The following is a 24740-nucleotide window of genomic DNA, read 5'->3' on the forward strand; positions in this document are numbered from 1 at the left end:
TCCTTACTTATTTTAAGCTAGGCCTGAAGGTTTCTCCATACATAGTGACCTATGAGTAAACAAGACTGTAATCTATTTTGGTAACAATTGGCCAAGTTTCTGCCAATTGCAGGCAGCCAACTGTTCAAACTGTGTTCAAATAAAGCAAACTCCAAGCTGTGACCAATCCGGCTATTTCTGTACCTCCCTTCCATTTTCTGTATGTCACCTTGTTTTTTCTGTCAATATGTGTTATCCAGTCATGTGGCAGCCCTGGAGTTGCTCTGAGGGTTCTGGGGGCTGCCTGATCCATGAATCGTTCTTTGCTCAGTTGAACACTATTCGATTTAATTTGTCTAAAGTTTCTCTTTAAACATTAACTTTTTTTTTTTTGAGACAAGGTCTCTTTCTGTCACCCAGGCTGGAGTGCAGTGGTGCAATCTCAACTCACGGCAACCTCTGCCTCCCGGGTTCAAGCAATTCTCCTGCCTCAACCTCCCCAGTAGCTGGGATTACAGGTGCCCGCCACCATGCCTGGCTAATTTTTTGTATTTTTAGTGGAGACAGCGTTTCACCATGTTGGCCAGGCTGGTCTCAAACTCCAGACCTCAGGTGATCCACCCACCTCAGCCTCCCAAAGTGCTGGGATTACAGGCGTGAGCTACTGTGACTGGTGTTTTTAACATTAATTTTTTTTTTTTTTTGAGACGGAGTCTCGCTCTATTGCCCAGGCTGGAGTCCAGTGGTGCAATCTTGGCTCACTGCAACCTCTGCCTCCTGGGTTCAAGCAATTCTCCTTCCTCAGCCTCCCAAGTAGCTGAAACTACAGGCACATGCCACCACGCCTGGCTAATTTTTTTGTATTTTAGTAGAGACGAGGTTTCGTTGTGTTGCCCAGGCTGGTCGTGAACTCCTGAGCTCAGGCAATCCACCCACCTCGGCCTCCCAAAGTGCTGAGATTACAGGTGTGAGCCACCGCACCTGGCCTCTATTTTTTTTTTTTTTTTTTTTTTTTTGAGCCTCTTTAGTGCAGTGGCGCAATCTCGGCTCACTGCAAGCTCCGCCTCCCGGGTTCACGCCATTCTCCTGCCTCAGCCTCTCCGAGTAGCTAGGACTACAGGCGCCCGCCACCACGCCCGGCTGTTTTTGTATTTTTAGTAGAGACGGGGTTTCACTGTGGTCTCGATCTCCTGACCTCGTGATCCGCCCGCCTCGGCCTCCCAAAGTGCTGGGATTACAAGCGTGTATTTTTCAAGACAAGGTCTCATTCTGTTGACCAGGCTGGAGTGTGGTGGCACAATCACAGCTTATTGCAGCCTTGACCTCCCTGGGCTCAGGTGATCCTCCCACCTCAGCCTCAGCTGAGACCACAGGCCCATGCCACCATGCCCTGCTAATTTTTGGGGTTTTTGTTGTTTGTTTGTTTGTAGAGATAGAGTTTCACCATGTTGCCCAGGCTGGATGAATAACTTTGGTTATTTCTTGCATATATCATGGTATTTAAAGTCACAAACTTTGGATCTAGGACAAATGTGACTTTCAATCCTGGTTTCACTGCTGCCTCACTGACATTTCAGGTTAACCTCTCCCTTCAGGGTTGGTTTCCCTACTGGATTACCTCACATATGATCTGATTTGCTCCAACAGTCCTGTGAAGTATTAATAACCACAATTTATGCAGAGACATCTGGGGAACATATGCTTGCTGATTGGTTTCATTATTTATTTGTATGTTCATTCTGGCCATGACCCCAGTCTTCCAGAAAAGCCAAAATCCCAGACTCCTATAAGAAATCAATAATATGTAAAAGAACAAAGCAAAACAAAGACAACTAAAACTGAATATAAACAGAAACAAATAAATCTAACTGTTCATCAAATGATTACATCACCACACAGAAATAATAAATAACTAAATTAGCCTCTGAACCCTGTGCTCTGATTGTACAGCCTTGGTAGATAGAAAGAAAAAAAGACTGTGGAGAAATTTTGAATTTACTTGGTAGTTTCATTGTTGGAAGTGGCATTGGTTGAGTGATACTGAAATTATTTTCTGTATATTGAGGGATAGATAAGTTACATGTTGTAGGGAGCCAGGGTTCTTCCTGAGGGGAGAGGGAAATACCAGTAGGTCATGGTGAGAAAGAAGAGCTGTGGTCGTATTAGTGTGGGCTTATGATTGTCGTTTTAATCTTATCCATTGAAAGGGCTATATCCCCTCTCCAATATCATTGAAATACCTAGCACAAAAATCTTGATGTCTAAATACCATTTCCCATTAAGAGGAATCATAAGTCCTTAGAGAAATAGCTGACAGCTATAGTTGATAGGTAAAGTAAAAGGTGATCTGAAACCTTTTTTTTTTTTTTTAATTGAGACAGAATCTCACTCTGTCACTCAGGCTGGAGAGCAATGGTGAGACCTTGGCTCATTGCAACCTCCGCCTCCTGGGTTCAGGTGATTCTCCTGCCTCAGCCTCCCGAGTAGCTGGGATTACAGGCACCTGCCATCATGCCTGGCTAATTTTTGTATTTTTGTAGAGACGGGGTTTCACCATGTAGGCCAGGCTGGTCTTGAACTCCTGACCTCAGGTGATCCGCCTACCTCAGCCACCCGAAGTGCTGGGATTACAGGTGTGAGCCACCGCACCCGGTCCTGAAACCTTTACTATGTCAGATGCATATTAAATACCAAGGGAAAAGGTACCTTTACAATGAGAAATCTAGCAGACATACCTTAACCCAGTCAGCTTCACCAACAATGGGGTAAATTTACCTCTGTGCTTCCTGCTATGATACAATGGGAAGGATACGATATTACCTTTGCAGTATTCTTGCCAAAATGTTAACCTGAATCTTATTAGGAGGAAACAAGCAGTCAAGTACAGATTGTGTGACACTCTATAAGACAACTAGCTCTTTAAACATGTTAAAAATCTCGGAAGATAATACAAGCCATGAAATTCTTCAAGATTAAAAGAGATTCAGGCCGGATGCAGTGGCTCAGGCCTGTAATCCCAGCACTTTGGGAGATCGAGGTGGATGGATCACCCGAGGTCAGGAGTTCAAGACCAGCGTGGCCAATAGGGTGAAATCTCATCTCTACTAAAAATACAAAAAATTAGCCGGGTGTGGTGGCAGGCTCCTGTAATCCCAGCTACTTAGGAGACTGAGGTAGGCGAATCGTTTGAACCCGGGAGGCAGAGGTTGCAGTGAGCCGAGACCATGCTACTGGGCAGCCCAGTGCACTCCAGCCTGGGTGCAACAGAGCGAGACTCTGTCTCAAATAAACAAACAAACAAATAAATAAAATGAGATTCAAAGAGACATGATAAACGCTAGATCCTTGATTGGATCTTGGCTCAACCATAACGACAAAAAAAATTTTAAAGACTATTATTAGGACAGTTGGAGAAATGTGACTATAGAGTGTCTACCAGATGACATTAATTAATGTATTAATATCAATGTGACATATCTTGGGAGTGATAATATTATTATAGTTTTATATGAGAATGTTTATGTTTATGGGACATACAGGCTGAAGTACTTACGGGTGAAATGTGATGAGAACTCTAATTTATTTGTAAAAGGTTCAACCAAAAATGTATGTGTGGTTCAGCCATATATCTATATCTATACAGAGAGAAAGAGAAAGCAAAGGTGGCAAATGCGATCAATTGGTGAATGTAAGTGAAGCGTATCTGAATGATTTGTTCTATTTTTTCCATTCCCCTGTAGCTTTGAAAAATTTCAAAATAAAAAGTTGGGGCAAAACTCCAAGGTGACTTCTGGTATAATACTGCCAATACCACCAGTCTCCTTTCTGGCAGCAGCCGCCTGGCTAGAACATTTGAGTGAGTCCAGAGAACCTCTAGAGAGAAACCATATTGCTTTTCCCTGCTTGTTCACATAAAGTTTTAAGACAGACTGTAAAGTTTGTTGGAAATAAAGTTCAGTCCTACAGTCCAGAATCCAGAGTTGGAAAGGGGCTTAAAGTCATATAGTTCAGTGGTTCCAGACTCTTGGATTTTATACACTAATATAAGTTTAAGAGATATGTATATATACACACACACAGAACAAAATAAAACAAAAAATGAAGGGACTAACATCAAGTTGCTAATCCATTTTGTCTAGTAATGACTGACATAAAAATTTAAAAAATCCATCTATCATTCTGTTTTCATACTTATGTCATTAAACATGTCATTTTTACCACAAAAAGACAATCTATTATTCTCAGAGTTAAGTTTTTAAAAAATTGGCAACATTCAGCCCCGTGAACACACACCTTGTCCTTCCTCCCTTCCTTCTTTCCTTCCTCTGTTGACAAATAAAAACTGTATATAGTTACGGTGTACAACATGATGTTTTGATATATGTATACACTGTGGAATGGTGACATCAAGCTAATATATCCTTGACTTTATATGTCTATCATTTTTGGGGGGTGAGACTATTTAAGATCTATTCCAAGCAGTGTTCAAGCATAAGATCCATTGCTGTTAACTATGTAGTCAGCACTTTGCCCAGCAGGTCTCTAGCTCACTTGTGGGTCAGGCTGGACAGGAAAGGGGTGGCAGGCTGCTGAGTCGCCACATAGGTTCTGGGGAGAAATTCCTCCTATGGGGGGTCATGTGGCTGACGTCCTGACAGGTGGCACGTCGGCCCCTAGAGGAGGAGGACAGCTAACTCCTTTCCCCAGAAGCTCTTCTACCTGGACATCTCTGTCAAGAGTGAGTCGGCTGGGCATGGTGGCTCACACCTGTAATCACAGCACTTTGGGAGGCTGAGGCGGGAGGATCACTTGAGGTCAGGAGTTCAAAACCAGCCTGGCCAACATGGTGAAACCCTGTCTCTACTAAAAATATAAAAAATTAGTGGGGCATGGTGGTGGGCACCTATAATCCCAGCTACTCAGGAGTCTGAGGCAGGAGAATTGCTTGAACCTGAATGGTGGAGGTTGCAGTGAGCTGAGATTGTGCCACTGCACTCCAGCCTGGGCAACAAAGCGAGATTGTCTCAAAAAAAAGAGAGAGAGAGAGAGCCACTCCTTTAGATGAGTTGGGATGAGTTGCTCTGTTGCGTCCACACTTTGTTACTCTGCCATGTGGAGCATCTCAGAGGCACCTCAATTTTGCTCCCCAAGTAAGGTCAAGTATGAATACAAAAAGAAGTAAGCCAGGAGCTGATCTTCCTCTTCTTTGATAAGTATGCTTGCACTATTTGAAGGTTGCTGTTATGCTTTTCTTAATCCTCTCCAAATGGAACATACCAGTCTTTCAAAGATTCTTCTTAGTCTGGTGACTGGTGATTTGTTACATATTTCTTGGTCAACCACAAGGTGCCAGGACTAGCGTGGTGCTAGGTTACCTGTGGGGCCCTGTGGTGTCCCCACGGCATTGTAGTGACATGCTCAGTGAAGGGGACCTGTTAGGCATTTCTTGGGTGGCTCAGAGATCCTCAGTGAGGGGATGTGGCTGTCTTCATGAGAGGCACCAGTGACAGCTGTGTCCTCAGACTCTTGCTCCCACAGGGTCACACATCTGTTTCTCTCCCTGCACATTGGCTCCAGGCCCTCTCTCACCTCATGCCTGAGACCCACCCCACAGCACCTGAGTCTACATCACCTTAGTTCCAGTTGCACATAGAAGCCAAGTGGACCCTCAGGACCTCAGGTCCAAATTCCTGCAAGAGAATTTCACTGGTCTGTTTTGGATCAGACATTTACCCATGCCTACCTGTGGCCAAGCAGTTGGGGTAGTAGTAAAGCAGTATCTGCCAGGTCTCCCGCCCCACCCTCCTCCGTTTTTTTTTTCAGAAGGAGCATTCTTCGGAGGAAAGAGTTTTTCTGAACTGGGCAGAGTCTTCATGAAAGCATCTGCTATAAGATTCTTTAACTTAACACTCTGTAAATATAGAAAAAGGAATAAACAGGAAAAATTGGACTCACTTTGGAATGGTACACTCAGTATATCAAACAATTAAACAGAAACACCACACACAGTCTGTGGCTGGCCCCGACGGCGGCTGGGAGGATGACAGCTGTCCCGCCCTTCCTGCTAAGCCTGTCTTTCCTTTTGCTTAATCTCTGGTGGGGTCCGACATGCTGATCTCTGCTGGAATGGGCCCAGAGGTTAGGATTAAAACAAATTTCAGGGATTTCCGTAGACACTTTATCTGTAAATTCTCAAAAAGCACTCAACAGTTGTCTCCTTAGTTCTAGGTAGCGCATGTGAGTTATGTTTTAAGGCTGGAAGGTAGGAGGTTTGCATCCTTTCAAAATGCCCTGCATGTGCATGTGGCAGGTCCTCATTATCCCTGTTAGTCCAAACTGCACCATTTTGTAAGCTCTCCGCTATTTTGCAGACCTTGGTCAAAGTGAAACATTTCACGAGGGTTTGGGCCATGAGAAACATCCCGCCTAACCACCTGACCACAAGGCAGACAGGCAAAGGCCCAACTAAAGAAACACCCTTATCATATTCTGCTGGGAGAAAGGGCAAAGAACACCACATTCTGCCAGAACAAGGGCCAGAACCGCCTCATCATGGGAACATTTTATCAATATCCTGCTGGGCAGCAAGCCATACTGCCCAGACCCCTCCCATCCATACTTGTAAGTACCCCCAACCTGTAAGCAGCGGTGGGCTCTGGTGTTAAGATGGTCCCCATTCCGCAGGTGTCTGCAATATACCTGTGTTGCTGTTTAAGCTGCCCTCTCCCTCTGTGTGTGGCTTTCTTTCACCCTCGCCTTCCCTTCAAAACCTAACAATCCCGGTGGTGGGCCTTCTCTGTGCTGTGTTTTCTCTTTTTCTCTGACCTTCTCTGAGCTATGGCTCTGAGACAGTTTACAACAGGCACCTGCCTCAACCTCCCAAAATGCTGGGATTACAGACGTAAGCTACCGCTCCTGGACTAGAAAGGACATTTTCATACCCACAAGTAGGAAAGTCATACTCTCAGAATAATATAATTGGATACATTTCCTGCCAAGAAAAGTTTATCACATTACTTGTCCCTCCTCTCATTTTGCTGCAGATTGGTGGCAGTTTGTCACGGGCAACTTGGGAGCCATGTTTTAGGTGTGATGTGCAATGGGAGATAGGAGAAGAGCCAGGCCTGCCCTCCATGAGCTCGTCCCCAGGATCTCAGCTGGAGGCAACCTTCAATGGCATCTTGTCCAACCTCCTTCTCAGTGTCTAGATGAAAGAAATGACACAGCTGAGGTCTAACAATGGAGACATAACCATGACATAGTGTAAAATGTGGAAATCCTCTCAAGGAGGAATGGAAATGTCCAATGGGAATACTCTGAACTGGGCAGAGGAAAGAGAAAGCAGGGAGGCTTGGAGAAGCCGCATATAAACTAGACATTGAGGAGTGCTGTGATTTAGGCCAATGCTTCTCCAACTTTACTGTACGTCAGAATTACCTGGAGGGCTTGTGAACACACAGAATCCAGTTTCCAAATTAGTAGTCTAAGGAGGAGCCTGCAAATTTGAACTTGTAACCGTTTCTCAGTGAGCAGTATGGCTTGCTGCCCAGCAGGATATTGATAAAATGTTCCCAAACCGTTTCTGCAGAGCCTAGTTTGGAGACTATGCTTCGAGAATCACCAATTTAGATGTCCAGAGATTTGGGACTTCAGCAAAGGTACAGAGGCCAAAAGGTAGGGTGGGTTGGTGCAAGGAAGGTGGGTAGGTGGGATTCTGCAGAATAGTGAATGCTATGCTAAAGAGTTTAGACTTTACTTGGATGGGCAATGGGAAGGTGTACAAGAGTTTTGAACAGAAGAATAGAATTTAAAATCTCTTTTTTTTTTTGAGATGGAGTTTTCCTCTGTAGCCCAGGCTTGAGGGCAGTGGTATGATCTCGGCTCACTGCAACCTCTGCCTCCTGGGTTCAAGCGATCCTCCCACCTCAGCCTCCCAAGTAGCTGGAATTACAGGCACATGGCCACCACGTCCAGCTAATTTTTGCATTCTTAGTAGAGACGGGTTTTCACCATGTTGGCCAGGCTGGTTTCGAACTCCTGACCTCAAATGATCCACTCACCTCGGCCTCCCAAAGTGCTAGGATTACAGGTGTGAGCCATCTCGTCCGACCAAGAGTAGAGTTTAAACCAGTATCACATAAGAAGGAGTGAAGTGTGAGTGTATTCTAGAACATGGATGAAGCTTGGAAACATTATGTTAAGTGAATGAAACCAGACGCAAAAAGACACATATTATATGATTCCATTCATTTTTCTCAACAAATATTTTCTGAGCATCTAGGGCACATCCTGGTGCAAGCACGTCTTGTTATTGTGGCCAGCTGGGGCTGGTTTAACACACCAGATGTTTATATTGTTTCTTTTTCATTTTCTAGATACACCTGTTTTCTATTCCTGGTCTGAGCTACAGCCCTCCTTCTCAAATCTCTTGGATAGTAAGGAAGTAATGCCTTTTTCATTTCTTTTCTCTGGATCATGCCCTGGGATTAGGCTAGATAATGCAGTCCAGACAAGGAACTGGACGGGTGATAGCATGGTCAGTGAAATCTCCCGAAAGTGTGGCCTTCTCCCCCTCGGGCCCACAGCCCCACTCAGTGGCCTTGCTATTCTGTTCTGAACCACCGTCTTCAGCTCTGACTTAACTCTGCCTCTCCACCTGGCCCTTCTTTCTGGTTCTGCCACTTCGTGGGCACTAGGTTAACCTTATGGACCACAGCTTTTCTGCTTTGGACCTGGATCTGTCTTCTCACATTTTTATTTTTATTTTTTAATCATTATTGCCCTTTCCTCATAACATTAATGGGACCAAATCCGTGTTTATACACATGAATTCTCACACTGGGACCACAGCAACAGAAGTCTGGGAAACAGCCTATTTCCTAAAAGGGTCAGGGTGCAGAGGTGAGCTTGGACTGCAGGCTTCCTGAGGCCAGGACTCCTCGATGACCTTTTGCATCTCTAGCTCCTGGCTGCATGTCTGGCACATAGCAGTACCTAATTCATACTTGGGAGAGCAGAGTCAGAACCAGTGTGTGTGCATCCTGAGTGGGGGATTCAGGGCAAAAAATATTAGCTGAATATTATATTAATTGGGGTTCTCTAGAGAAGCATGAACTAGTAGGAGATGGATAGATGATAGATAGATAGATAGATAGATAGATGATAGATAGATAGATAGATTTTAGGGAATTGGCTCATGCTATTACGGAGGTTGGCAAGTCCAAAATCTGCAGGGCAGGCTGCAGGCTGGAAGCTCTTGGGAGAGTTGCTGCTGCAGCTTGAGTCTGAAGGCCCTCCGCTAGCAGAATTCCCTTTTCCTCTAAGGAGGTGAGTCTTTTTCTCTTAAGACCTTCAACTGACAGCAGGGTGTGGTGGTGGGCGACTGTAGTCCCAGCTACTCAGGAGGCTGAGGCAGGAGAATGGCGTGAACCCGGGAGGCGGAGGTTGCAGTGAGCTGAGATTGGGACACTGCACTCCAGCCTGGGCGACAGAGTGAGACTCCGTCTCAAAAAAAAAAAAAAAAAAGACTTTCAACTGATTGGATAAGGCCCACCTACATTAGCAGAATACGCTGGTTTACTGCAAGTCCACTGATTTAAATGTTAGTCTCGTGTAAGCTATCTTCACAGAAGCATTTAGAATAATATTTGATGAAATATCTATGGCCTAGCCAAGTTGATACATAAAAGTAACCATCACAGGCTGGGTGTGGTGGCTCATGCCAGTAATCCCAGCACTTTGGGAAGCCGAGGCAGGCAGATCACGAGGTCAAGTGATCGAAACCATCCTGGCCAAAATGGTGAAACCCTGTCTCCACTAAAAAATACAAAAATTAGCTGGGCGTGGTGGCACGTGCCTGTAGTCCCAGCTACTTGGGAGGCTGAGGCAGGAGAATCCCTTGAACCCGGGAGGCGAAGGTTGCAGTGAGCCAAGATCGTGTCATTGCACTCTGGCCTGGGTGACGAAGCGAGACTGCATCTCAAAATATATATATATATAATTGTTGGGTTTACTGTTTACTCTTTAGGTAAGAACTGTAGGGCACGAAAAATAACCTAGTTGAGAGGGAAGTGTGTTTCACAGACGTGATCTCACATGTTCTACAAATATTTATTATTTTTACTCTTTGGGAGAAATTCCTCAGCCCTGCAGGGAAAATACCAAAATGTATTTTCTGAATCCCCTCTAGTCAACAGGGAGCAATAGGACCCGTGTGTGTGTGTGTGTGTGTGTGTGTGTGTGTGTGTGTGTGTGATTATGCCAGCCAGCACTGACTCGCTCATCTTTGCAGCTGATTCTCTCTGTCAAGGTTTGATATTTTATTTCCCAGTCTGTTCAACATTTTTTTCCTGCATATCCCCAGTAAAGCCTCAAACTAAAAACTGAATGCATGGGATGGTAATTTACATGTTTACTGAAGTGCATGGGCTTGAATCCTGTCTGTGGCCCATCAAGGCAGACCTTTGCAGGGATTCTGCCTCAGTTTCAAGAAAAATGGCACCTTCCTTTAGGCAGGGGGACAGTGACATCATTGACATAAGAAGCCTGGCAGGGCCCCTGGGTACCTGGTACCTAGCTAGTAATTAACACTGAATAAGTGTTGCTGTGGTTACTCGCATCGTGCTCCCTTCCAGACGTTCACAGTCAAAAGAGAAGAGTACTCCTAGATAATCCTTAAACCTTCTGTTTAAGTTTCCTTTTCTTCCCTTCCTTATCCTCTATATGCAAATTTACATTTGGCAACCAGCAGACAGTTTTCAGATTCCTTATCTCTCACACCCACCAGAACCTAATTTTGTTCATGGAGAGTAAAAAATAAAATAAATATTGCATTGGGGGAAAGATATGTGAAGGCACCCACGTGACAGAGAATGGCTGTAAGGATATGAACATACATAAAGTCAGAAAGTATGATTCTAAAAGAGCAGTTTATTATTGTTTGAGCAGCCTGACCGGGCCTTCTCCTTTCTGTTCCACTCTAACCAGCACGGAGCTTTAGGTTTTACAACTTTGATGAGTTGATAAGTGAAAAATTCTTTTTTTTTTTTTTTTGGTGACAGAGTCTTGTTCTGTTGCTCAGGCTGGAGTGCAGTGATGCAATCTCAGCTCACTGCAGTCTCTGTCTCCCAGGTTCAAGCGATTCTCCTGCCTCAGCCTCCCGAGTAGCTGGGATTACAGGCATGCACTACCATGCCCGGCTAATTTTTGTGTTTTTAGTAGAGATGGGGTTTCACCATGTTGGCCAGGCTGGTCTCAAACTCCTGGCTTCAAGTGATCCACCCACCTTAGCCTCCCAAAGTGCTGGGATTACAGGTGAGAACCACTGCACCCAGCCCAAAATTATTTCTTGATGCTTTAATCTGTATGTTTACTTACTTGTGAAATTGAACACTTTCTTCACACATGCATTTCCTACTTGTGAACTCCCTGATTGCATCTGCTCATTTTTCCTAATGGATGTTGGTGGTTTTGTAAAAAATAATAATGATAAATAATAATCTATTAGTTCTTTCTATATTGATTATTAACTGAGTCATATTTATGCCAAATATTTTCCCAGATTGTAGTTTTAAAAATTGTGTTTATGATATTTCTTCCACAAAGCAAGTGTCAACTTTTTGGTGGTCAAACCTGTCAGTCTTTCTCCCTGTGATTTTTGAGAGTAAATCTGCATTTCCTTCTCCCCGCTTCCTCCCCCATTTAGAAGAAATGGAGCCAGGGACCCTCTATACTCAGCCTAACCACAGTAAACCCTTGACTAATCTTTTTTTTTTTTTGAGACGGAGTCTCATCTATCTTCCAGGCTGGAGTGCAATGGCATGATTTTGGCTCGCTGCAACCTCTGCCTCCTGAGTTCAAGCGATTCTCCTGCCTCAGCCTCCTGAGTAGCTGCGATTACAGGTGCCTGCCACCACGCCCAGCTAATTTTTGTATTTTTAGTAGAGATGGGGTTTCATCATGTTGCGCAGGCTGGTCTTGAACTCCTGACCTCAGGTGATCCACCCGCCTCTGCCTCCCAAAGTGCTGAGATTACAGGTGTGAGTCACCGCGCCTGGCCTGCCACTGGCTAATCTTGATGCCCCACTTTTGAACATCTGCTGACAGTAGAACCAGAGGAGGTTCCATAGCCTGAAACTCAGGAACCACATGTGGGCTAGGGGAAGAACTGTCTGGAGGAAGGCCAGCTTCCCACAAATCTTTACCCAAGGGAGGGTTCTGCCTTAAAGTCCTTAAAATGCCCTCTACCAGAGCTACTGAGGGTTGGTTCTTAGGGTAAGGTTCAGTTCAGTAGAAGAATATGACATCGGACACAAGTGTGCAGCACGGGTAAGGGTGGGGAGTCAGGAGACAGCCTCTTACAAAAGGGGCTGGGGCCCCACCAGGAGACTGGGAAACCAAGCCCTCTTTTCTTATTTCCTATTTTTGTTTCTTTTTTAGACACAGTATGTCTTTCAGTAAGACAATGGTTATTTAGCTGAAGTTAGAATTTGCATATTTAAGCCTCCCATGTGAACTGAGTGTAAGATGGAGAATCGTAAGTAATTTAGATGTGCATAGCTATGCATGAAGTAGTTAATGCTGTTTTCTAAATCTGGAGTCTTTTTTACATTCAGAAAAACTGAGGAAGGAAGTGAGGATGTTTGGAAGTCAGCACTTCCTTTTTAATGGATAGTAACAACCCAAAACAGTTTTATGGGCTTAGGGAAGGGGACAAGGTGACAACAATTGCAGTTTACCTGAGACTGAAGTTTCCCAGAATGCGGGACAATCAGGGCTAAAACCTGGACAGTCCCATGCAAACTGGGATGTTTTGTCATCTGGACTTGCTATTCACACACACACACACACACACACACATACACTAAACGCATGTGTGTAACCCTCCCCCAAAATAATGCAACAGCCTTTCAATATCCATCTTTGACAGAGGATGGAACTACACGTTGAAGAGACTCAGATACTTCCTTAAATTCACACAAACTGGGCATAAAGGAGCCTGCATGTAAACTTGGTTCCATCTGATGTCAGAGGGCCCTTTCTACCCTCCATGATGGGATTTATCGGTCGGGTCGGTGAACTCACTCTCTCACCCACCCACTCACCACATATTTTCAGAGTGCAGAATATGTGCTATGTGAAGGATTGGACTATGGATGATTCAGAACAGGCTCTGTTATATTGGTAATTGGGAAAGCCCATGAATAGCAAGGAGAATAATAATTCAAGAATAATCTTAAATAAAATTTATGGGAGGACTGAACTCTTACACTAGGCCCAACGGACCAGACCAAACCAGAATGGAGTCACTCATGCTAGGTGCCAGGCTGTCCAATAGAACTTTAAAAAGGGCAGCTTTTCAAAAAAATAGGAGATGCACAGCAGCTAATCAGAAGGGGCCCAGTTTACCTGAGCAGGTTTGATGAGGAAGTCCCCCATGCTTTAACCCTACAAGGGAAGTAACTCTGAAACGCCAATCTGCCTTTCGTTCCCTGTTTCTGCTTCTTCAGCCTTTCCTGTCTATAAAGCAAAGTCCTTTGCCTAGCTCATTGGAGCACATTTTCCCAATTTTTGGATGGGATGCTGCCTGATTCATTAATCAGTAATAACAGCCAATTAAATCTTTAACGTTGTTAAAATTTTGTTTTTTTTTTAACAATAATAACCTCAGTAGAAATAAAATTTCCAAGAGTTCTAATGTAATTGGAGCCTTAAGGCAGCTCAATTAACCATTAAATACTTAGTACAGTAGTTCAGTACTCTTAGTACAGGTTAAGCATCCCTAATTTGAAATCCAAAATGCTCCAAAATTCAAAACTTTTTGACTGCTGACACAATGCTCAAAACAAATGCTCATTGGAGCATTTTGGATTTGGGATTTTTGGATTAGAGGTGCTCCACTGGTAAGTATAATGCAAATATTCCAAAATCGGAAAAATGCTCCTGGTCCCAAGCATTTTGGATGACGGATACTCAACTTGTATGCAGATATTCTTGGAGGCACTTCAGATTAGGAAGAGTCTGCATTAGGTTCTTCCTTATCTAGGGCAGTCTTGGGAATTCAAACAAAACACAGATCTATTTTCCCCCCATCACAAACACACACACTCACCTACCAGTTGACTAGGTTCAAACTCCAGCCATCTCGATCATCTTCTCCTTTACTTGGAGGTTGACTTCAGTTGAATTCAAGGTTTGGAGTCTCTAGAATTTATACTCATTTCTTGAATGAGAAGAGTTACAAAAATGAAGCAACTACACTAAGCCTCAGACATTTCACATCATACAATAGTCTCCTGTTTGAATGTTTGTCTCTTTCCTTTACAGCTGGATGTCAATGTGGGTCCTCTTCCTCCACTGGTCATTCTTCCAGTGTCTAGCACAGTCGATGTCTGCTATTTGCCTAATGGGTGGGTAAACAGCTAAACACAGAAATCCCTGCGATATGAGAATTGTTGCCAACATCTAAAATTAAACCAATTTTTAGTTCGATAGCAAATAATATTAAGGTACAAAAAAGTGAAACACAACTCTTTTTAAGAAAAAGAAATCCTAAACTCCATGTATTACTCTGAGCAATTGCAGGAAAACTTACATGACTCACCAGAAGGAACAACCCAAGACAGTCTATGAAACGAAACTGGGGTTGTGGTGACTTTGATCTGCATCATTGTAGTTTAATTCCTCAGTTTTACAAGTAAGCAATGAAAATGAACAGGACTGACTGAATTACATGTTACTTAGGGCTTTCGGGAGGCGGTCACAGCTGAATCAATCCGTTTACCTTCCATGGGAGGTGTTAATATATACCTGATTGCTTATTTCCTTTTAACCCAACACTTTAGGCTCAGCCAGAGATCCAAGGGACGGTGGAGGTTGCTGGGCAGGAGTGTCAGTAAAGAGACCAGCTAGATGCTGAGGATGGCTTAAGCTGCCCAGTGCTGGCTCTCAGGAATCTGGAAAATTTAAACATTATCACCTGACACCAATCCTTTGTGAGGTCCCAACAGAGCCTTCCTTGTCTTCAGTGAGAGCTGTCTACTTGTTCTGGAACACTTCTGAGCACTCCCATTTGAGGCAATGGAGACGATGAGGAGGCGAGCCCCCACCCTCCCCATCTCCCATCTAAGATGTCACCGCACTTTCCACATGAAGACATCTGGAGTTGCAAAGGAGGCTGTACAGTTTCTATCCGCTTATCTAATAGCCCCTCCACAGAGCAGCCACCTTCCTTGGGGTTCTCAGGGACACTCCCTTACCCACAGACAGGCTCCTTCAGTTTCCAGCCTCCCCTCGCCAGCTACTGTCTCCTTTTTCAAGTCTGTGGGTGAATTGTGGGGTCCACTCACCTCTGTTTTTCTAAATCCCTCAAATCCCTTTCCTATCCTGGTATGTCCAAGATTCATCTCCTTAAAATTTGTTTAAAGGGTGTGAGTTACAAATAAGGTTAGGTAGCACATGCTATTTAGAAAGCTTCAGAAAGAGAAGGAAAGAAGGAAGGAAGGAGTTGTTACGTAAATGAGAAATACTAAAAGGCTGTTTAACTGATATTGCAGACACTATAGTTCCATAAAAAAGATAAATTACGAAAAACAAGGTTTGTAAACATTTTTATTTTTCCTTAATTGGCCCTTGAGCAGACCAGATGACTCAGTACTGGTCTCCAGGGATCAGCCTGTGCTCCAGGGCGTTGTAACACATTTATATTGCTTATCCTATTTAACATTTTGAGTCATATTATTTTCACAGAATCTTATTTACTATAAACGTCTCTATAAATCTATATAGTATGCACATTTCATTTAATAACTAAGTAACATATACTATTGTACGCCATTAAATATACCCAGTGAAGACACCCTAGCTTGCTTAATCATTCCTCAAATGTTAAGAGGTTAAGTTACAATTAATGCAACAATCCTCCCTTTACCTCCATGGAGATAACTTTTTTGTTTTTGTTTCTCTAACCCATTTATTTGTTTCTTTGTCTGCATATGTGTTTATGTTCAAACAGGCACCTTTGTTTACTTTTTGCCTTTGTATGTTATTGTTCAAAAAAGGATTTCCTGAATCAAAAAACATGATCAGTTTTATGACCATTACTGGCTTTTTCTGTTGGAGACTTTATAGTAGCAGAGAAGTGGAGGTCTGAATTAGCACAATGACCATTTATGTTACAAAATTCTCATAAGAAAAACTTGCATGTTCTATTTCTTAATTTGATAAATTGTCAGTTATGTACCATTGATTTTTTATCCCTGCTGAAGTTACACCAGAACTCCATATTTGCAGAAAATTCCAGAGGAGTCAGGATGGGCCCTCAGTACAGTAATCATAGAGTGTAACAATAGAGAACATGGCACTTTTTTAAAAAGTCAAGAGCTGCCTCTGACCTGTCACTCTTAAAATACGTCTCCTAGCAGTCATCTTCCTGCCTTCCTGGGCTAAAGCTTTATAGGTTACCTTAGGGTGATCATGGGGACCTGGTTTTCATGACGCCATGTTTAAGTTCAGGGGTGACCTGGCTGGGGAGAGAGTATAAACCCATGAACACGAGTCAGTTGACGGACTAGGATTGCCACTTTGTAAAGAAGAGCCCAAGGCCTGATCAGAATGAGACACAAATGAGGTCATTTTTAATAGAACTAGGAGAGGGGAGAAGGACAAATAGACTGGGGTGATTCTCAGGGAGGGAAGGTCTGGATAGGGGACTCTTTTGGGAGAGCCTAGAAAGGACACAAGCTTCCCAGACACCCGGGCTAGTGGAGAAGAGAGCAGAATGAGAGCAGTCATGAAAAAGAGTAAGGGAGCACAGGAGAAATTCGGTTTGCCTATTTCTGTCTGGGCACAGTTCTGCCCTTAGCAATCTAAGGCAACTTCACGAAGCTCCACTCACTGCACAGGATGTAGAACACAGCGGAGGCTTCCACTCTGGTTTGACTGGCTTTTGGGAATCAAGCTGGAAAGCCAAAAGGACACGTTTCAGTGTGGAGATCCAAGACTTAGCAGGTGCCCTGATGGCCGGCGACTGCCTTGGGGGAGGTGTCTTTGCAACTGCGCAGGGGTGGTTTTCTGATTAGCAAATCTGAGGGCAAGGAGATACTGTGATCAGGCTGTTTGATTCTGGGCAAGCCCCTTTTTACCCTGCCCACATAGAAGACTCTGCTTTGGATACAAAGTCAAGGACGGATACTGATACAATAGACCTGTAACTTGTCCACGGCTGCCTTTTGAACAAGTTAGTCCATTTAAGTAACCTCCACAAGCCTGCACCTCTAGGGCAAAGTTCTTGCTCTTCTGGGGAATTTCACTTCTGTGAATTGTCTGTTTTGGGGCCCATTTTGACTCCAGTATTCCAGGACTTATCTCTTTGGAGGCCTTGATTTGGAATTTCCCATTGGATGGGGCTACTTGGGTACTGGGTAGCTTCAACCTGGCTTCTGTAAGAACAAAGCCAGATGATCACGGTGGGTGGTCTGCTAGGAGAATGGAAATGCCATTGGTTAAAATTGGAAGGTTAGGAGAGAGGCCTGAGAGTTTGGGATAGGAGATGAAGTTTTAAAAAATCAGTTTTTAAAAAAACATTTCCCATCTGAAATGCCAGTGAATTGTTCGGATAGATTACATTGAAAAGGCTGACATTTCTGTAGCAACAACGAATGAAGTCATCTGAGTGGATGAGGTGCTCTAGGCCATACATTGAGAAGAGAACACAGTTACCCAAGCCTCCTCTGACTGTGTGCGGCCACAGACTCTGCTCATTTCCCAGTTAGGAAGGATGCAGGGGTCTGCTGGGATCTCCAAGCTTCTACCTGTACTTCTGAGGACTGGGTTTCTGTCCACACAAGTTGCAGGATTTGCTCTACTGAGAAAGAGAGTTTTGTTCCAGAATGCAAATTTCCTGTTTCAGACACGGACAGCCAGTTTTGCTTCTAGAATCTGCTACATACAGAAAAATGAACTTGGCTGAGCTGAAGAGCCACACGTATGTTAAACGGAAGCTCGGGTATTAGGAACGTAGAGAAGGCAGGCCGAAAAGTTAGCCCCCTTCTCCTCACCCCTGTCCTCACAGAGGCCCCTTCAGTGGCCATTTTCTGCTTGGGACCCAGAATATCGCTTGAGGACGGGACCACCCGCAGACCTCCACGCGCTGCCACGCAAAGGGCCTCGGCCGAGAGCATCCGCTTTCCAGATGAGAATGGCATCTTCAGGGACCCGCTGGTAGTGGGGCCAGGTCTCCACAGGGCCGGTCCAGTCCTTCCTACCCACCCGGGCCCTGCGGCCAGGCGGGGCCGGGAGGGGCGGATGCCGGAGGGCGCTGGGGGAGGCCGACCTGCATGGGGCTGGTCCGAGGGCGGAGGCAATCCGCCGGCGACGCCGCAGGTCCCGGGTGGCTGACGCCGTCCGGGGGCGTTCCTGGGAGCTGGGGGGCCGGCGAGGCTGGACCCGACGCGCCCGGGAGGAGCCGGCCGGCGGCCACGTGACCCACCGCGGCGGGGCCGGCGGCCCAGAAATAGCAGCGGCGGCGGTTCCGCCCGCGGGCGGCGCGAGCGAGGGGCCGAGGCGGGAGACGCCGGCGGGGCGCGGGCGCGGCGGCCCCGGAGGATGCTGCTGAGCCCCGGCACTGCCCGGCCGCGAGCACATGATGGCGATACGGGAGCTCAAAGTGTGCCTTCTCGGGGTGAGTCCTGGCCGCCACCCGCCGGCTGATCCCGGCCCGCGCCGTCGCGCCCCTTCGCTCCCCTTGTCCCCGTTCGCTCAGTCCCCGTGATCCCTTCGCTCTCCGCACCCCTCTCGTAGCCCCCGTCCCCCTCGTCCGCGGGCCCCCTAGTTCCCCGGGTCCCCCTGGCTCCCCTAGTCCGTGCGCCCCTCGTTCTCCGCACCCCGTCTTGTTCCCCGCCTCCCCCGCGTCCGTGCGCCCCTCGGGTCCGCCCCCTCTCTCACCCTGCCGGGGTCCGGGTCCGAGCCTGCCCCGGGCTTTCTCCGCTCTTTCCTCCCGGTCCGCGAGTCCCCGGATCCGCGGCGGCCTCGCGGGGACCCCTGGCGTGGACGGGGCAGTGGCGGCGAGTCTGGGGCCCCGAGGGCTTTCTCCTCCGCCTTTGATAGTTTCCTTCCGGCAGAAAGTTTAAGTTGCTCAGCCAAGTCGCTGAGTGCTCTTTTGCCTCCTGGGGGCAATTGATTTATTCACTTAAAACAGAAAAATAAAACCAAAAGCGAACCCAGCCAAGGGGGTGAAAGCCGAGGGCGCGGCCGGGGTGGAAGGTGAGGCAGTGACCTGTGCGGAGCGCGCCCTTTAAACTTCCCTGCTGCGGATGAAAGAAGCAGCCTGGGAAAGTCCTCCCCACCACCACTCCCCTAAAGTGGGGCTTTCTCCGCCCGAAGAAGCCTTAAAGCAGCCAGAAACAAAGAAGCAGTCAATCCGTGCGGCCAGGGGACTGCAGACAGGGGATCCGGCGAGGACGCAGGGAGCCGCTGGCGAACCGCCCCTGGGAATTCAGATAAACGTAGGGTCGCTTCCTTTCGGGGGCCCACATCACATTCCAGAATTCCTTCTTCTAAAAGAAGAGCTGGTTCTAAGGGCGTTTTCAGCAGCCTTTGGCATCTGGTGTACCCGCCCATGTCATTGGCAAAGCTGGTCTCATGAAAACCATTTCCTAAAAAAGGGCAGCGAAAGGGTCGCATTCTTGTGCGAACTGATCTGTCAAGATGGGGGTACAAGAACTGTAGAAAGAGGAAATGATTTCGCTGAGGACTGAATTGTGCCAGCGTCTCTAGGCTTCCTCTAGGCTCGCCTGGAACCTCCGGCAGGCTCCCATCACCGGCTCCCATCACAGGCCTCTGCCAAAACCATCCCTTACCCTAACTCGATTGTCCGGTTGGCTTAGAATTCCAGAGGATATGCGAAGGCCCTGCCCTCCCTGGTAGCCCCTGGCACAGATCCCCACCTCCCCCGACTTGCTCAGCCACAGCCAGGATCTAGTCTGGTCTTTCTCTGTTCACCTTTTTGTGTGGCAGGAGTGGGTTTTCCTGTTCCCCAGGCCCTCTAATATTTCCAGACATAAATTCCAGGAATCCCATGCTTTCCTCTTGAGGGGCCATTTCAGCCTCAAGAAAGGCCTTCAGAGACTTAGAAGGAATGTCGTGTTCCAAGGAATGAAGAGGCAGCCTTGATGTGTGCTGTGTTTGTCAGGATTGGCCTTGGGAATGGTGAAATAGGACATATTTTTGCCTTTTTTTCTTAAACTCTTTCTCTTGACTTTTACTGAGGTGGTCCAAGCCCTGCCCTATCACAGGACCCCTTATTTTCAATTTCGGTGTTTAGGGACACGTCTCTATATCCTACTACCAGGACACTGATCAGGTGGCAAGAACCCTGTGTCAAGAGGCAGGAGACCTAGGCTCTCATTCTTTCCCACCAACGAGCTGTGTCGTTTTAGCAAAGCAACTCAGTGGCCTCATCTATGAAATGGGCATAATAACATGTTCCCCCTTAAGGCAGAGGACTATACCAGATAATCTCTTAAGATACATGTTACCATTTCCTGCTAATCTATGGGTTCGGGATGCCAATTAGCAAACCTGGGAGAGGAGGAAGTGGGAGGAAATCTCTTTACTTCTTTTATCTCCAAGAATGATACACACTCTTTGAGTGGCTTCCTGCAGACAGTGCCTTACCTTTGCCAGGTCTGTGTGTATGAATTTGAACTTGGAGCTGGAAGAACCATGCCAAAGCAGAGAAAGAAGAGGTTTCTGGGCAGACAGAGGCTTTGAAACACCAATCGTGGCCGGTCACGGTGGCTCACACCTGTCATCCCAGCACTTTGGGAGGCTGAGGCGGGGGGATCATTTGAGGTCAAGAGTTCAAGACCAGCCTGGCCAACATGGTGAAACCCTGTCTCTACTAAATACAAAAAACAGTTAGCTGGGCGGTAGCGGCGCATGCTTGTAATTCCAGCTACTCGGGAGGCTGAGGCAGGAGAATCGCTTGAGCCTGGGAGGTGGAGGTTGCAGTGAGCTGAAATCGCGCCACTGCACTCCAGTCCGGGCGACAGAGTGAGACTCTATCTCAAAAAAAAAAAAAGGAAAAGAAAAGAAACATCAATCATATCACACCACATCTGTGGCTTCCTTTTTTTTTTTTTTTTTTTTGAGGGTGGCTGTAAGTTTCAGTTTTATTGAAATCAGAGGACATTTTATTTGAAAGGCCAAATGACCTTATTGTCCACACTGAGTAAGAGTTGCCACATCCCCTTGTTTGGCTGGCTCTTTCTTGGGTAAGATGTGTGCAACAGGCTGTGTTTCTACCTGCTCATCCAATTAGGCTGATTCTCTGGGTGGGATAACATTTGAGGGAGATCAAAACCATTTGACTGTCTTCGGTTTACTCTCTTCTCTCTCTCTCTTTCTCTCTCTCTTTTTTTGTTTTGAGACAAGGCCACGTTCTGTCATCCAGGCTGGAGTGCAGTGGTGCCATCATAGCTCACTGCACCTTCCAACTCCTGGGCTCAGTGGATCCTTCTGCATCAGCCTAGGTTTATTATCTTGATTTGAGAGACCCTGTGGATCAGTCAGTGCTAAGTCCAAAAGTCCTTTAAAAAAATATATGTATATTTTTGAGATAGAGTCCCACTCTGTCACCCAGGCTGGAGTGCAATGGTGCCATCATGGCCCACTGCAGCCTCAACCTCCCAAGCTCAGGTGATCCTCCCACCTCAGCCTGCCAAGTAGCTGGGACCACAGGTGTGCATCACCCGGCCCAGCTAATACTTTTTATTATTTTTGTAGAGATGAGGTCTCCCTATGTTGCCCAGGCTCTTTCAACATTTTAACAGGAACCTTGGGCTCATTTGTGCTTTGCGTAGGGAGGTCTGTCTTTTCTAGGTGAAGTTTTGTGTGTGGCCGGCACTCAGCTTCTTGTTTTTTAGCCATGAGACACCTCCCTGAAGTCTTGGTATGACCAAGACCCTGACAGCCACACCTTCTTTCTCCCTGTTAGAATCACTTTCTGTTGGGTTTCCCTTATAAGGTGATAGATAACATATACTTCATAACAAAATCTCACTCTCACTGGGAAGGCTGAGGGGTTGGTCTTTTTGTGCCTGGTCCTGTGCTCAGTGAGGACTTGGGGACATGCTTCCCATTTAAGGTATAGGTTGTTTTAGGCATGGGCAGTAGGCACTTTCAGCACAGGCTCCCTGCTGGTCACTCTTTGCTGTAGTTTCCTGCTCCATCCATGGGGTCGGAGGACTTACCTCCTGACATTAGAGTCATTTGCAGCAGGTGGGAGTGAAAGTGGGCCGGGTGCCAGGTCTTCTTTACCTGAACTTCTCCTGTCTTCCTGGCATGTTAGGAATGTCCGAGCTTATTTCTTTTGGTGAATGCTCCCACATGGGATGGACAATGGCCTGTGGAACATTCTCTGAATGCCTTGTGTTCTTGGAAAACCAAGGATCGAAGAGCACGGGGTTGTTTAGGTTACCTGTTATAAATTCTTGGCTGGAATTTCATGTGTGGACTTTCTTGGGTTTATTCCACATGGGGACAGCCCAGCAAGCCTTTGTGAACGCCGTTTCCTGGCCTGAGCCGAGTCACCTGTGGAAGTCAGCCGTGCAGGAGGGTGTGCTTGATGGGGGAAGCACCCTGGGCAGGACCCCATGAGTTTCCTTCTCACCAGGAAAGTGTCATTCGTTCCACTTTGTGATCTGAACCAGTATTATGAAACATGAAGCTTAAAGGCAACACCCTTAAAAACAGCAAAGTATGTTAACAGCAACAACAAAAAAACCTAACAAAAACAACACTGAGGCAGCAGCTGCTTCAACCCCAAAGGTGGAAAGTTTCCCAGTATGCATTTTTAACACACATCACCACGTGGCAAGAAGCGGGAGGAAGGGAGAGAGTGGGGAGGAGGAGAAAGAGAAGGAGGGGACCTTTGTTTTGTTATTTCCTTGGGGTATTTGTGTGCGTGCACTTAAAAACTGCTTCCTGATGGAATCCCAGAGAGATTTATATTTGGACTTTGGTTGTCTTGACAACAATTTAGAATTCCTACCACTTCCTCAATAGCTGAGTGATCAGTTAAAAGAGCTGATGGCTTGCCTGCTTCTGGTAAGGAGCTTGTTGAAGCATCTTGTGGTCTTTGTTGGAATTTATATGGTGGCTCATCAAAGAGCAGTCAAATACCTGGGATTTGGTGAGACATCTGGGTAATGGGGACTTCACCTATGTCCAGGGCCTTCACATGGAAGGCCTCTTGTCTCCCCAGGGACACTAGGACGCAAGAGTAGGACAGATTTATACTCACAGTAAGGCAGATCATCAGAACTGTGCAACCTCATGAGTTGCTTTGAGCGCTGTATGACAGAGTATCCAGTAAGGTGATAAGAATTTGTTAGTGTTATTGTGGAAGGAAGTAATGCATAGGATAGTGGGTTGGGCTCAGTAATGATCACATATGCTTTCCAAGTCTGAGATTCTAGTAACTTACTATTTTTTTCCCCCTGAGACTGGTATTTCTTGGGGAAGGGGGATGGTGGGGAGGGTTGAGTGGCTAGCCACAGCATTTATTTCTTGGCACAACTGATTCCTCTATTAAATTGAACCATTTGTGGAAAGTATGTTCAGCATTGGTGACTCTGGGTACCTTTTATGTTACACGAGAATAAATATGATATAGTGGGCTATCTTCCCAGCAGTGCCTGGCATATGGTAACACTGTGTCTTATGCACCCATCCCAGGCTGATGGAATCCATCAGGGTCCCTTTGTTCCTCCTTTGTTCAGGGTCAACATTGCTGCTTTCATCCTCCCTCAGCTTTCAGAGCTCAGTGCATCTCTGGACTGTGTATCAGAATCATTTGAGGAGCATTTTCAAGCTTCTCATGGTCCCTTCCCCCATCCTTTATGTCTTAATTTGAGCTGCTGTCACAAAAATACCATAGGCTGGAGGGCTTAAACAATAGACATTTAATTCTCACAGTTCTGGAGGTTGGGAAGTCTAAGACCAAGGTGCTGGCAGATCTAGTGCCTGGTGAGGGCTCGATTTCTGGTTTGCAGACAGCTGCCTTCTTGCTGTAACTTCACATGACTGAGAGAGTGCTCAGTCTCTTTCTCTTTTTATAAGGATGCCAACCCCATTCATGAAGGCTCTACCCTCACAACCTAAGCACCTCCCAAAGGCCCACCTCCTAATATCCTCACATTGGAGGTTAGGTTTCAAAATGTGAATTTTGTTGGAGGGACACAAACATTAATTCCATAGTACCTTGTCAATAGCGTTCAGGCATGTGGCCTCTACTTTTGCCCTGGCTCGATGACACTGTTTTAGTGAGTGTGATATATGCCTTAGGTCTGCTCTAAGGCCATAGCCATGAGAAAATAGGAAACTTTACATTTTAAGATGCTAGGGCAGTGGTCCCCAACCTTTTTGGCACCAGGGATCAGTTTCATGGAAGACAATTTTTCCACAGATGGGAGCAGAAGGTGGGGGATGGTTTTAGGATGAAACTGTTCCATGTCAGATCTTCAGGCATTAGTTAGATTCTCATAAGGAGCATGCAACCTAGATCCTTCACATGTGCAGTTCACAAAAGGGTTTGCACTCCTGTGAGAATCTAATGCCACCATTGATTTGACAGGAGGCAGAGCTCAGCTGGTAATGCTCACTCACTGTTCACCTCCCGCTGTGCAACCTGGTTCCTAACAAGCCATGGGTCAGTACTGCCCCAGGGGTTGGGGACCTCTGTGCTAGAATGCAAAAGATTT

General features: G+C 46.1%; 1 protein-coding gene across 1 annotated transcript in view; it reads left to right on the forward strand.

Annotated features, from left to right (window-relative positions):
• The first annotated feature begins 18377 nt into the window (after positions 1-18377).
• The window catches only part of RAB31 (RAB31, member RAS oncogene family), a 153991-nt gene continuing 147628 nt past the window's right edge, over positions 18378-24740 (forward strand). Inside the window, exon 1 of the mRNA XM_030810764.1 lies at positions 18378-18658. Coding sequence (XP_030666624.1) covers positions 18620-18658 — 39 coding nt within the window. The 5' untranslated portion in view covers positions 18378-18619. The remainder of the gene's footprint in view (positions 18659-24740) is intronic.

This window comes from Nomascus leucogenys, chromosome 4 (assembly GCF_006542625.1).
Source record: "Nomascus leucogenys isolate Asia chromosome 4, Asia_NLE_v1, whole genome shotgun sequence".
NCBI lineage: Eukaryota > Metazoa > Chordata > Mammalia > Primates > Hylobatidae > Nomascus > Nomascus leucogenys.